The 15,325-nt window shown below is 35.3% G+C and overlaps 1 protein-coding gene across 2 annotated transcripts in view; it reads left to right on the forward strand.

Annotated features, from left to right (window-relative positions):
• The window catches only part of PTBP3 (polypyrimidine tract binding protein 3), a 91,472-nt gene that overhangs the window by 29,259 nt on the left and 46,888 nt on the right, over positions 1-15,325 (forward strand). For both annotated transcript variants that reach the window (XM_054584519.1, XM_054584520.1), the window contains 2 exons: positions 1,021-1,105; positions 12,313-12,482. In XM_054584519.1, coding sequence (XP_054440494.1) covers positions 1,021-1,105; positions 12,313-12,482 — 255 coding nt within the window. The remainder of the gene's footprint in view (positions 1-1,020; positions 1,106-12,312; positions 12,483-15,325) is intronic.

Genomic DNA, 15,325 nt, shown 5'->3' on the forward strand with positions numbered 1-15,325 from the left:
TCCCTTTTTTTCCCTACATATAGATCCATAAGGAACTCATGGGGTCGTTTCTGAACATGCTTGCCTTTGAAGGGATGCCTTCTGGACCATGATTGTATAGGATGCTGATAGATGGTAGTGTGAGATAGGGATGAGCTCTGAGAGTAAGCTTTGGTATTTGACACCTGGACCAATTTTATCTGCTCTCGAGGGTTGAGGATGGGTTAACAAGAAATCTTTTAAGTCAGTAGGAATCCTCTGGCTCAGAATGATATATCTCATCATAGTTGGTTTTTTTTTTTTTCACTTTTATTTTGAAAAAATGAGTTTCACAGCAAGTTGTAAAGGAACTATAGAGAGCTCCTGCGTGCTATGCACCCTTTCCCCCAATTGCACCCTTTCCCCCAATTGTGACATCGTAATTATAGTACGCTATCAAACACAATTGACATTGATACAGTACCTTTGAATAAATCTGTTTCATTTTATTGCATGTTTAGATTCATATAACTGTCACCACAATCAAGATACAGAACTAATTCATCATCACAAAGATCTCCTTTATGGTACCCTTTTATAATCATACTCCCATTCTCCCACCAATCATCTCTGCTTCGTGGCAACCATTGGTCTGTTTTTCATCTCTATAATTTTGTTATTTTGAGAATGTTATATAAATGCCATCATAGAACATGTGAATTTTTGTATTATTCAGTATGGTTTCTGGTAGTTCAAATGTAACAGGTTAGAGGATTGGGTTTCATCAAAAAAGGGTGCAGAATTATGCCCCAGTTATGTGATGGCAGCTCTGTTTTTTGGTACCTTTGAATCCCTTCAAAGGCAATAGTCATGCAAATGTGCAGTAATTTTTCCTTACTATAAAGTTCACTTCCAGTCTTTAGCTTCTGTGATTCTTGAGGACATCTCCTTAAATGCCTTGATAATCAGATGAAGTAATATTGACTTCTTCATTTTTACTAGTAAATATGGATCATTATCTGAGACTTGTTTTATTAACAGAATATTGCTCTTGCTTTTCAGCGGGGACCTGATGAGTTTCTTTCTTCTGGCATCATTAACGGACCTTTTACCATGAACAATTCTACTCCTTCTACAGGTGTGTATGGTGAGTTTTCATTTTTTTTTAAATCTAAAATGTTTTCTTTCCATGGGTTTCAGAAAAAGTTCTTTACATTGTTCTTATTTTGCTCATCTTATAAACATAGGTTGAAGTGCCTGTGTTTATATATAACAAAAACTAAAATTTATTGCAGTAAAATTTATGTATATGAAATTAAGAGTTATGGCTCTCTTAAATTTTAAGGATTAATTTGGATTTAATTTGATAATTCTTTTTTTGTTTGATGTTCTGTGTGTTGTTACACAGTTGCGATAAAATTGTCAGTAAGTCGATGACCCTGAACAATTGAGTAAAAGAACTAGATTTAAACTCTTATATAGGGTTGGGCAGAAGTAGGTGTATGGTTTATGTGGAAAATAACTCAATAATTAAAAAATAATAATATAAGAATAAACTGTGTCATGTACTCACAACTGTAAACTTTCTTTTGCCCCACCCTATATTTAATAATGATGGGTTTAGAATAGTAGTAGTATCCAATATTAAAATTCAAAGTGACGTGATTTTTATATTTTATTCATTTATTTTTAGAGGATAAGGGAGGGAGAAAGGGAGAGAAACATCAATGTGTGGTTGTGTCTTGCACGCCCCCTACTGCGGACCTGGCCTATAACTCAGGCATGTGCCCTGGCTGGGAATCAAACCAGTTACCCTTTGGTCCACAGGCTGGCACTCTGTCCACTGATCCACACCAACCAGGGCATGACATGATTTTTAAAAATTGAAACATAATTCACAGCCCATAAGGTACTGCATGATATAAAAATAAATATTTTTGAAATTTGAGGACTGTAAAATGAGTTGAGGAAGTGTAATAATGGAGAGTGAGCAGTTAAGAGGCTATTTGTACTGTAACAATATCAATTGTAATGGAGAGAATTAGAGACCTTATAGAAGGTGAAATTAATAGTTATTGATGATTACTATTTGTTTTTAATGTTTGAATAAGAAATCCCATTGATGATTTCCATGTTTTGGACTTGTAATTGAAGAGATGGTGATGCCACTCATTTATAATAGAAACTATAGGAAGAACAGAACTGGATAACAAAGCAGGTTCAGATTGAGTTCCTTTGGAACATCAGGATGGAAGTGTCAGGTAGACAGTGGGTTCTTCTGGTCTCAACATGATGGAGATTTGTAAGTGAGTATCATACACAGTTGACAGCTGAAGCTGTGACAGTGGAGAGCCTTTCAGAAAAGGTGAGGTTTTATCCAGATATTTTGGAGTTACAGGGAGTTACGGAGTGAGGGGACCTCACTTTTCCATACCCTGAGCTACCTAGGGTTTGGGACAGTGAACAGCCTTTATGTTAGGAATCTAGAGAACTGCGCTAAGTTCAGTTAAGGCAAAAGATGAAAAGAAAATTGAGTGAAGAGGTTAAAAATAAATAGGAATTGTCAACCATGATACCTTGCTCTAGAGGACTAAATGGAAAGATTTGTAGGCAGGGCAACTGCAAGGGATTCATTCATGTAGAAGTCTGGACAGAGTAACATGGGCGTGAGACTAAAGCAGCTTTCTCAAAGTTGAGCTGGCATCAGAAATACCTGGAGGGCTGGTTAAATAAAGCATAGTTGCTGAGTCCATCCCTAGAATTTTCTAATTCGGTAGATCAAGGGTGGGTCCTGAGAATTTGCATTCTACAAGTTCCCAGGTAAAGGTGATGCCGCCATTTGAGAACCATGTTTTGAGAACTAATGGATAAAGGAAATGCTAGAACATGAAGTTCCTAAACCTGATTATCTTTTTGATCTGGTGGGCTTTAAAAAAAAAAATTCTGCCCTTACTCTGCAGTTATAGTACATCTAGGGTGGGGCCCATGTGTTTGTTCTTATTTTAAAAACTGAAGCCAGTTAATTTGTTTGGTCATGTTTACATAGTGGAATGGATGACCAGAAAGACTTATATCTTGGTTGATTGATTACTTAGGAAACGAAAGAAGTATGAGATCAGAGTTTAACAGGCAGCAGCAGTTTATTTTGTTTTTATGTTTTGAATTTCTTCTTGTATCCCATTTCCTATGTTCAATGTTTCCCTTCCTGAAGCGCATCCTCTTTAGTAGCTCTTTCATCAAAGCCCTATAAATAGTAGCCTCTCATACTGACTAAAAATGTCTTTCACTATTGATATTGAATGATAGTTAGCTATTTGGAATTCTAGATTGAGGATTTTCTCTCAGTACTTTGAATGTACTATTTTATTCTTTCGGCTTCTGTTGTTGAGAAGTCTATTGTCAGTCTAGGTTAATACTTTGTAGATAGTATTCTCTGTAGTTATTTTAATATTTTTCCTTTATTTTTGTTCTGTGATTTCACTAAATATGCCTAGGTATGGATCACAGGTTCTCAACACTGGGTGCTAACTGAAGTAGCTTGGGAAGCTTTGAAGAAAATACAGATGCCTTGATTTACCCCACACCTGTTCCAGATTATCTGGGAAGGGAGTGAGGGGCCGTCTAAGCACTTTTTTTTATTTTGATTTTAAAGCAGCTTAGGTGAAACATCTCAGTGCATGCAGCCAGGGTTGAGGACCATTGCTGGAAACTTTTATTTATCCTGCTTAGAAATGATCAGACTCTCCACAGAATTGCTTCCTTCTGGAACTGCAGTTTTTAGGACCACCTCATTCAGTCCCACATTTGTTTTAATCTCTTATATTTATTGTCACCCTGTATTTTGGATGATTTCCTTTATTAAAATGGTTTTCTAATTCACTCACCTGTTCATCTTCATCTGATGTGTTGTTTAATCCTTCTGTTGGGTTTTTGATATCAGGGCTTATATTTTTCATTTCTTTATATTCTGTTTGATTCATTTTTAAAGTTTTGTTTTTTAAAAAACAGTATCTTGTTCTTCTGGTTTCTATTCCTTTTCTTCCCTAATTCTTTAATCATTTAAAACAAAGTTTTTATAGCCTCACATTTTACAGTTTTCGAGCTCTTGGGGTTCTCATATTCCTGTTTTTGTATGTGTTAATATTTGATTATGCTATGTTATTTTTACTTTTGCAGATTTATAATTTTTGGTTGTGAGATAATCTCTAGCTGAATTGTTTTTTTTCTTTGAGAATCTCCAGGGTAGTTTTGTGTTTGTGTTGCTAGACTTCGTAGAGTATTACTGTGTGCTAACATGTTCTAATGTATATGCTAATTATATTGCCTTAGGAATTCCTATACCAGAAGGGAAGAAAAAAATTCAAACATTCAGATGTCTCCATCACAATCCCTGAACAGAGATTGGCTTCCTTGTTACATACCTCTAGTAGATGGCAGCTTTTTAATTTACCTTTCACTGAGTGGCTTGGCTAGTGACAGCTGGAAATTCCGCCCGCCCCCCCACCCCCCCGCCTTTTTTTTTTTGAGATCACTTACACATTAAAAATATTTCTGTACTATATGCAGTTCTGTAAAAGCTGGCTACTTATGCTTTTCATTTGGCTGCCAGGCTTCTAGTCACTGAAAAATGTGAGAATTTTATTGGCCAGGTTAATATAAAATAAAATTAATCCATACACTGTTAATTCTAAATTAATATAACCTGCAAAGTTCCTTCTCCGCATGTAAACAGTGAAGTTACAGGTGTTAATATGTTGATTCCATTAATTGGACATTGCAAACAGTTAAATTATGTGTTTTATCATCACTAGATATGCTAACACTAGATCAGTTATTGTCCAGTAATGGTTTAATATTGAATCCTTACAATAAATCCCAATAAAGCCTTTGGGAAGTCATTCTGTCAAAAGTGAAGTATCAGACACTAATGAAAATTCAGTGTAAAATAGTTAAGCATTAAAGGCAAAACTTTTGTGGAGATAGTAATAAAATGTATATTTTTTGGTACAGCTCATGGGAAAAAAAAACATGAAAGGAATGAGAAGCTATCAGGTACTGGTATCCCATTATACACTTTAAAAAAAATTTTTTTTAGTCAAAGGCTCTGAATGTTGTCTGTGGAAACAGTTGGGAAAAAATTCAGTCTCTCACTGGTTGACTTTTAAATTTAACCACTGTACATGGGGTTTATAAATTATTTATTAGATGAGACTATGGCAAAAACTGCAAGTTAAAAACATTGGATTCCACTATTCCTATTGTAGCTTATTTCAGTGCAACTATTAATAATATTTTTTTCCAAAATGGAAGATGTTAAACTGTATAGGATGCTAGAACAGTGGTGCCAATTGTGACTGTCTGAGGCAAACTGGGACATACAGTAATTCTACTTAGATATTAGTTATTAATTTTTTAAAATATATTTTAGCTTATTATGGGTATCTTCCACGTGAACTTTATTTAGTCTAGTTCTCAAACAAATAATTCCTCTTTTCACAATATTTTCCTCACAACATCTTAGGCCTTCTGATTAGAATTATATTAAATTGGTATGTTAATGTGAATTGTGGATCCTTTTTTTGGTATTGTCTTTCATCTAGGAACATGGTTATGAAAATGGTTTACACTTTTCTTCATAAATCATGTGTTTTTCCTCTTAAATTTAATCTTAAGAATTTTGGCAGAGACTGTTTAATTATATACTCCAATACTTTTTTCTAAGTAACAGAACCCGGATTTTTATCTGGGCACATTGCTACCACGATTAAATTACTATTTTGCCAGTCTTCCTTATAGCTAGGTATGGTCATGTGATTAAGTCCTGGCTAATGAGATGGAAATGGAAATGTTACTTCTGGGGCATCTCTACATGGGGGCTAATTTCCTCTTTTATCCTGCTGCATGTAGGAGTTCCAGCCTTCGTCTTAGATAAATAGGATGAGGATTATACCCTAACAGAGAGACAACTAGACCCTGACTGATGATAACTTTGTATGTCACCATTCCAGATCTGGAATTTCTACATTCCAACTTTTTTCATGAGTGGGAAATAAACCTCTTTTTCTTTTCCCATCTCTTTTTAAAATTTTTATTTTTATAAGTAGCTATTATTTCAAATATATTATTATTTTAGCAGGACTGTGATCTCAGAGAAAAAGAAACGAATGAGGTGAGCCCTATCCTGGCTTTTTTCCTAAACTGTATAAGGTTATGGAACCCAGGCAAACATGGCAGAATTGCTGAGTTGAAGAGTTGGAGATAAGAGTTTAGGAGTGCTGAGGCGGCTAGAGAACATAAGGGCTGAATATGGGAGAGGCGGGAGCTCTATGAGAAAAGTGCTTCAGAAATCTGCATTTGAATCTATTGCTGAATATTAAGCCACAGATACCTTAACAGTAGGGGTACACCAGTTCAAGTACAAAGATTACTCTAAACTCACCCTAATAAAGCTTAAAAACAAGCTCCACATCAGCTACCTGATCTAAAAGTAACTTTTTTTCCAGAAAAGAGTGTGGTACTTTATTTTTTTAATTATATTTTATTGTTTATGCTATTATAATTGTCCCAGTTTTTCCCCTTTTGTCCCCTCTACCCAACCCTAGGCAATCCCCTCATTGTTGTCCATAACCATGGGTCCTGTATATGTGTTCTTTGGCTACTAGGTTCCCTATGCTGTACTTTATGTCCCTATTCTGTAACTACCATTTTGTGCTTCTTAATCCCTTTACATTTTTCACTTGTCCCCTTATCCCCCTTCCCATCTGGAAACCATCAAAATGTTCTCTATCTATGATTATGTTTTTATTCTAATTGTTTGATTTGTTTTTTAGATTCGTTGACAGATATAATTTATTGCGATTATATTGTTCGTATTTGTGATTTTCTTATTATTAAAGAAGACCCTTTAACATTTCACGTAATACTGGTTGGTGGTGATAAACTCCTTTAGCTTTCTCTTGTCTGGGAAGCTCTTTTATCTGTCCTTAGATTCTAAATGATAGCTTTGCTCGGTAATCTTGGTTGTAGGTCCTTCCTTGCTTTTCATCACTTTGAATATTTCTTGCCAATCCCTTCTATCCTGCAAAGTTTCTTTTGAGAAATCAGCTGACAGTTTTATGGGAGCTCCCTTGTAGGTAACTAACTGCTTTTCTCTTGCTCCTTTTAAGATTTTCTCTTGTATTTAAGATTTGGCTTTTTAATTTTGATGTGTCTCACTGTGGGCCTCTTTGGGTCCATCTTGTTTGGGACTCTGTGCTTCCTGGATTTGTATATTTATTTCCTTCACCAATAAGAGAAGTTTTCTTTCGTTATTTTTTCAAATAATTTCCAATTTCTTGTTCTTATTCCTCTTCTGGCATCCCTTTGATGTGAATATTGGTATGCTTGAAGTTGTCCCAGAAGTTCCTTACACTATCCTCTGTTTTTTTGGATTCCTTTTCGTCCCTGCTGTTCTGATTGGTTGTTTTATTTGTGTTCCAAATGGTTAATTTGATTCTTGGCTTCATCCACTTTATTGTTGATTCCCTGTAGATTGTTCTTTATTTCCATTAGTATATCCTTAGTTTCTCTTTTTTATATTTAAGATTTTATTTATTTTTAGACAGAGGGGAAGGGAGGGGAAAAAGAGAAAGAGAGAAACATCAATGTGTTGCCTCTTGCATGCCCCCCACTGAGGACCCGCAACCCAAGCATGTGCCCTGACTGGGAATCAAACTGACAGCTCGTTGGTTCGCTGGCCAGCACTCAGTCCACTGAGCCACACCAGCCAGGGCCATATATATCCTTAGTTTCTGACTGGTTATTTTTGATGCTGTTGAGGTCCTCACTAATTTCCTTGAAGATCCTGATAAGCAGTGTTTTGAATTCTGCATCTGATAGATTGCTTTTCTCCATTTTGTTTAGCTCCTTTTCTGTAGTTTTGTTCTGCTCTTTCATTTGGGCCATGTTTCTTTGTCTCCTCATTTTGGCAACCTCCTTGTGTTTGTTTCTCTGTAATGGACAGGGCTACTACATATCCCAGGCTTGATAGAGTGGCTTAATGTAGTAGATGCTCTGTAGTACCCGGTGGCACAGCCTCCTCTATTACCCAAACTGAGTACTCGAGGTGCACCCACTGTGTGGGCTGTGTACTCCCTCCTTTTATAGTTGAACCCTGATTGCTGTTGGCATACCCAAGGTCAGCCACCACCTGTGTTCTGTCCTGGGTCACACACCATTAGCTACAAACTGATCTGCAGATGGTAACTACTTGTGCTGTGCTTGGCAGTACCCACAAGAAGCTAAGCTGTGAACCAAGAACGGCTGCCGATAGTCCTGGCCTGGGATGACTTAGCCAGAAGTGTGGTGTTCACTGATGCCAGATGCAACTTGTTTGAGAGAATTTAGGAAAATCTGAATCATGGGTCTTATAAACCTTTCTTATGGAAAAGCCGCTGGAAGCAGGTTGGGTGGGCCTAAAAGTTGGGTGGGGCAGGGCCTCAGGGACTCACCAGCCTGGGGCAAAGTGTGACCCAGGTTGATGAAGTCTCAGATATGCTCCCCCTCCACCTGCCCTCTCTGTTGGGGGAGGGCTCAGAAAAGGAAAAGTAGTTTCAGTTAGCACTTCTGTCTGGAAGAAGGCTGCCTCTCGGGTTTCAACCTGATGCCAGATAATTCATTTCCTCCCCATGTGTCTCTGGTGACTTTCAGTTGGATGCCCTGGCACTGAAGCTCAGAGGGAATAAATCCGAGTAAGTCTGTGTGTGGCCACTTTAAGATGAGCTGCCTGGGATTCCAGCAGTTTCCGTCTTCCACAGGTTCAGTCTCTGCTGGTTTTCACAGCCAGAAGTTATGAGGAATTATCTTCCTGACACTGGAACCCTGAGCTGGGGGGCTGGGATGGGGCTGGGATGCCTTGCTCTTGAGTTATGCTCTCAATTTTTATCTGCGATACGTGTGTGTGGGACCAGCCTTTTCTGTGCCTCTGCCCCTTATACCAGTTTCTATGTGGTTTCTTTAATTCCATAGTTGTAGGACTTCCCATTCAGCTCAATTTTTGATGGCTCTGAATGCTGGTTGTTCTATAGTTTAGGTATATTTTTGATGTGGTTGTGCAAGTGGTGAGCTGTGTTTACCCACCCTGCCATCTTGACTGGAAGTCCAAGACTTTGGTACTTTAAAGTAATAAAAGAGATTCTGTTGCTTACAGTGTTTAGCATCCAGTCAAAAATCGCCAAGTATTGCCTTTACTGGTGCAGCTCAGTGGGTTGGACATTATCCCACAAACCAAAAGGTCACCAGTTTGATTTCTGGTCAAGGTACATTCCTAGATTGTAGTAGGCCAGGTTCCTGGTTGGGTGTGTGCAAGAGGCAACTGTTCGATGTTTCTCTCCCTTTCTTCTACCTTTCACTCTCTGAAATTAAATAAATAAAATCTTTTAAAAAATTGCCAAGTATATAAAGAACCACAAAATTATAAACCATAATCAGGAGAAAAATCAGTCAATTGAAAAAGACCTAGAAAATGACAGAGAAGATTGAATTAGCAGATTTGGACTTTGAAAGTTACTAAAAGTATGTTCAGGGATTTAAAATAAAATATCATCATAACAAAGGGAAAAAATGAAAGAAAATCAAATAGGTATTCTAAAAGTAAAAATATAATACCTGAATACAATACCTGGCATGGCATTAACGGCACATTATATTCTACAGAAATGATCAGTGCATTTGAAGACAGCAATAGAAACTAAAACACAGACACCCAAAAAAACCCTGAAAAAGAAATGAAAGAGCCTTAGTAACTTCTAGAACAATATCAAGTGATCTACACAGACATATAATTGAAGTCCCAAAGAAAAAGATGGGGATGGGGAAGCAGAAATACAACTGAAGAAATAACTAAAAATATTCGAAATATAAACCCACATATCCAAAAAATTCAAAGAACCACAAGTAGGATAAACACATCAAAAACCACATCATAATCAAGTTGCTGAAAACCAGGAATGTAGAACAAATCTTAAAAGTAGCCAGAGGAGGAAAAAATAACATTTTATTCATAGGAAGAATGACCAGAGATTTCTTGCCTGAAACTGTGCAAGCCAGAAGACAGTGGAGCAACATCATTAAAGTGTTGAAAATAAATACAATGAAACTGGAATTCTTTGTCTATTTGAAAAGGCCTTTCTTGGGGCACAAAAGAGCTGAGAGCATTTCTTAGTAATATACTTTCATTTTATGAAATGGTAAAGGAAATTCTTCACTCTTGAGGAAAATGGTACCAGGTGGAAACTTGGGTCTACACAAAGTGGTAATTATATGCATACATGACTTTCCTTTCTCATTTTTTCTTGTTAATTTAAAAGATAATTGAGGGTGGATTCTGGAAAGATGGCAGGATAAGAAGCACCAGGAATCTGATTTCCTCTGTAGACAATTGCATTGCCAAAATCTGTAACTAATTTGGAACTCTTGAGTCTTTTGAAGGCTTGCAGGTTCCAGGGGTAGACTTGGAAAGTAAATTATGGTTAATTTTAAGCTCTTAGCACAGTAGCAGCTACCATCCCCCACCCCTAGTCACATGGCAAGCAGCTGTTTCTCTGTTCCAGGAACAGCTTACAAACAGCTTGTGGTTGCTAGGTTGGGCAAAAAGGACCTTATCCTTTAGGTTCTCTGACAGGTAACTGCTTCATTAGATCAGATAGTTGCCAACAAAGAGGCAGTATCTCCCCCTATTGTTACAGGCCAGGTCACCCTCTCTACCAAGTGACTACCAGGAGATACAAAGAGCCAGTGCTCTTCTTCCCCTACTTCATTTCTTTTTTTATTCTCTTTTGGGAGCCAGACATTAAAAAAGACTAGGACATTAAAAAAAAACTGTATTTACAGGGAAAATCATGCATACTCAGGAAAACGCACGGGAGAAACCTGAGAAGACCTTAAATTTACACCTCAACCTCATCCTTGGCACAGAAGCAGCCTTCAATTATCAAAAAAAAAAAGAGAGAGAGAGATACAATAAATAAAACAAACAAAACCCAGAAAGCTCTGGAGAAGGGGAAGAATCTGATTTCTAGATTTACCATCTCCCCAGATTTGATGAAAAACATGAATAAACCCGTAAATATCCAAGAAGCTTAGTGAACTCCAAGTAAGATGAACTCAGTGAGACTCACACTGAAACACATTATAATCAAACATTCAAAAGACAATGAATCTTGAAAGCAGCAAAAGAGAATCTACTCATCGCATACAAGGGATCCTCAGTAAGAATAAGTTCTCATCAAGAACTTTGGAGGCCATGGGGCAGTTGACCAGTGTATTCAAAGTTCTAAAAGAATAAAACAGTCAACCTGTCAAAGAGTTCTATGTTTGGCATAGCTCTCATTCACAGGTGTTTTTGTTTTTTTATGGGTTTTTTTTTTTTTTTTTTTTAGTTTAAATAAGTTGAATTTTTAAGAAAGAAATTAGACAACTTATGTGTAACTCATCTGACTCTAAAGTCACGTCACTGATTAAAAAAATAATGGTGGAGAAATTAAGACATTCTAAGACAAAAGCTGAGGAGTTTGTTATATTAGACCTGCCCTACAGGAAATACTCAAGGGAACTCTTTAGGGTGAAAATAAAGGGCACTAGACAAAAACCATACAGAAATAAAGATCTTAATGAAGATAAAATACATGGGCAATTATAAAGGCTAGTATTCTAACAATGGTTTATAATGCCACTTTTTGTTTTCTGCACAATTTAAGAGACTAATACTGTTTTTTAAATTATTAATGTAAAGGCTTTCAAGTGACTTGGTTTGTAACTTCATATTTTGTTTTCAACATTATTTAGGAGATGAATGAATTTAAAAGAATTTTTAGTTTGTAGTTTGTATTTCCAGACACAGTATATAAAGATGTAATTTCATGACATCGACAACAGAATGGGGTAAGGACAGGGCTTACTTTAAGTGACTGCTCTTAAGTTAAATAAACAATATGCATCTTAAATTTACCAGTCTACCTTCAAAAAATATTAGAAGACGGAAATATAATGTAAGAAGTTTTCCATTTCCCTCATCATATCCTTTGTTTTACTGTCGTACAGTTTACATTTCATATAATACTATAACCCCCAAAACATTATTATTTTACTACTGTAACATATTCTATTATTTTATATATTACTGCTATAAGTAGTCATTTATCTTTTACTTCCTATAAGTAGTCAGCTTTCTTTTTACATCTTGTTTTATTCATGTAATGGATTTTGCAGAGCTTTTCACAGAGAGCACTCTTGTAGGATCAAATGTGACAATATGGTTAATGTAGTATGTCAACCCAAATTAGTTTCAGTAATTTTTTGAAAATCTTACTTCTTTAGCTAATGGGAATGACAACAAGAAATTTAAAGGAGATAGACCTCCCTGTTCGCCTTCTCGTGTTCTCCATCTTCGCAAAATTCCAAGTGATGCCACCGAAGCAGAGGTCATATCATTAGGTCTACCATTTGGCAAAGTAACTAATCTTTTGATGTTGAAAGGAAAAAGCCAGGTATGTAATATTTAAAGATTGGCCCATAATGCTGTCTCTTGGTATTAGTATTAAAGATGATTTTTATTTTCTTGAACTTTTCTGTATTTTCTAAATTTCCTTCTGTTTGAAGTAGTTTTTAAAGTATTTTTTTGTATGACAGGAAACAAAAATATTAACATAGGAAACAGGATTATCTCTTATTTATTGATTGGTCTTTTACCTCCTTAATAAAACACATTTTGTTTTTTTAATTACAAAATAGTTTATGCAGATATCCTGTGATTATCAGAATGCCCTGATGGAGAAAGAGAGAGAATATAAATTATACCTCATAGGCAAATTATAGAACATGTAAGTTTTCCAAAATCTACATATAAATTTTTAGTGTATTTTAGTTGTAGAATTAATATGTAGCTTCTTTAATAATTTGAAAGAGACTGTAAGAGGTTCTTCATTTCAGAAGTTAATAGGTTTTTCTTAAGATGAATAAGGAAACTTGCTTTTGCTGTGATCATGATAAAATTATAATACTTGTCATATTTATTTGAATAATTGCATGCTTTCTTGTTCCAGCTCAGAACCCAATGGAATGAATTTTTTAGTTCTAGTTTTAAGTTGCCCTGAAAATCTTTTACACTGAGCATTGCTGCAAAGAAGAGGATAACAAATATAGGCCCTAGACACTGTTGTATATTGTGATAAGTCCCTGTGTTTCTTGTACTTTTCATTAATAAAATTTAAGAAGCACATTTTAAATATATTTATAAATAAATTGATTAGCATTAATCTTGCTAGATACTGGATGATGATGTCTGATTCGGTCCCATATCTTTAGTAAACTATAAACTAACATCTCTGTTTAATTTGGATGAGGTTATTAATCTCTAGAAGTTAAATAACATGTCTTAGTATTCAACCCTTGCTGTGTCTCCACACTTCCCTTAAGTCTCTTGGAGATAGTACATGTACTAAGATTTTTATTTTAACACGGTTGCCTCTGTTAAGAATGGTAGGTTTGCATAGTTTGAAAAGAGCCAACGTGGCCATGTCTAATGATGTGAGATGTCTAACAGCCATGTATCGTGTATATTATCGTGTTTCCATAGTGTATCCTATACATCATTACAAATGTCTGTGAGAGGCATCAGGCAGTGTCATACTTTCCTTTGTCTCTACTGTTAGTTCCGGATTTTTATTTACCGGTAGTGCTAATTGGCTGTTACGTTGATTGCTTGTCTTTTGATCATAAATTCTGTTTGAAAAATGTCTTGTTAGTAGTATACTTAAGCCAGAGATTCTGATGTGAGTCACTAGAAATACTTTTAGGTGTAATCTTTCCCTTGGTACTTGGAGTTAGGGTATTGAGGGCACAAAGGAAATTATTTTCAGCAGCCTTTCTGTGGATATTGACTTGATTTTCTTTGCACCCACATAATGAAAATTGATTCTTCTGACTGAATACTTTAGAAAAACAAATAAAATATTTACTGGATTCCATGTGAAAAAATTATTTTCACATATGAATTCTTGTGTTCTGTATACTTTCAGGAAAAAACTTTCTGTGCTAAGAATCATGTACTATTCCAAATACATTGTTTAGTTTTTCCTTTGTGTGACTCATGTTAAACACTGAGTTTGTTCTTAACATGTAGTAAAGAGTTTAAAGAAGAGACACTTTCCCCATATAGTGAATATTATTAAAATACAGTTTACAATTTTTTTTTGTTGAAGAGATGATTAAAAACAAGATGGAGAATGTTGCCATAGCTATTTTTATCTTGATCATTTTTATCCTCCTTTCTTAGAAATGTTAGAAAAAGTATATTACTGATACAATTGGATAGTGGATTTATACCACCTTTTAGATGGTATAAATGACTCAAAGTTTATTTTATTTCTTGAAGATGGAGAAATTATTTGTTCATTGTGGATCAATTAACTAATGGTATTTGGTCCACTGTTGTGTGGCTTACATTACTGCTTAATAAAATGTTTTTATTAGTTCATTTAATCAATTCAGTTGTGATAGTTGATAAATTCAGTGAAGTATCATATTTAACATTCATTAAGTTAATACTCCTTTGCCTGGAATATTTGCCAAATGGAAATACTTGCCAAGTAAGGTAATTATAAGCAAAGAAAGTTCAGCTTATAGATACTTAACCATTTGCTGTGTTCAGTAAATTTTGTTGTTAAATACATATTTTATAAATAAATTATAAATGTTATATACATAATTTGAATTGGTTACCGTATGCTTGCCAATTGAATAAGGTGGTTCTGAGGGTTCAGAGTGGTGAATGTATGTCTGTATTTTATCTTCCTAATTAACCATTAAGATAGGTGGCAAAGCCTGCCATCTTAAAGCTTTATGAGTATCCTATTCCTATAATAGAAGTTACAGGAGTCCTGATAGCCAGAAGAAGCCATATATAGAATAAGTTATAAATACCAAGGTGCATCTTCCATCTTAGCTTGTCCTGTGTTACTCTGCAAATATCTAATACTAATACAGTAATTACAGATATTTAAAAATTGTCACTTGAGTGACTCCAATCAATATTGACTTAACATAGGAAGTTCTCCCATTTTCATAATTTGAACAATTGAGCCTCTGCTCCTGACTACTCTATTTAATTGTATTCATAAACAGCTGTTTTATAAAAAGGTAAAGAACAAATCATTATGCCTCATCACTGTTAGAGAATTTTTAGAAAAGAACTGTTAAATCCCCACTTCTGAAAGCATCCATTTACAGTGGTGATGCACACTTTATTTTTGTCTTTTTAATTATTTCTAGATTTAAGAGAAACATAAAAAAGAGAAAAACCAAAACCCACATGAAATCATTTAATCAACTG

This window comes from Pteronotus mesoamericanus, unplaced genomic scaffold, assembly GCF_021234165.1.
Source record: "Pteronotus mesoamericanus isolate MK-2021 breed Mesoamerican mustached bat unplaced genomic scaffold, CSHL_Meso_final contig_78, whole genome shotgun sequence".
Classification (NCBI taxonomy): domain Eukaryota; kingdom Metazoa; phylum Chordata; class Mammalia; order Chiroptera; family Mormoopidae; genus Pteronotus; species Pteronotus mesoamericanus.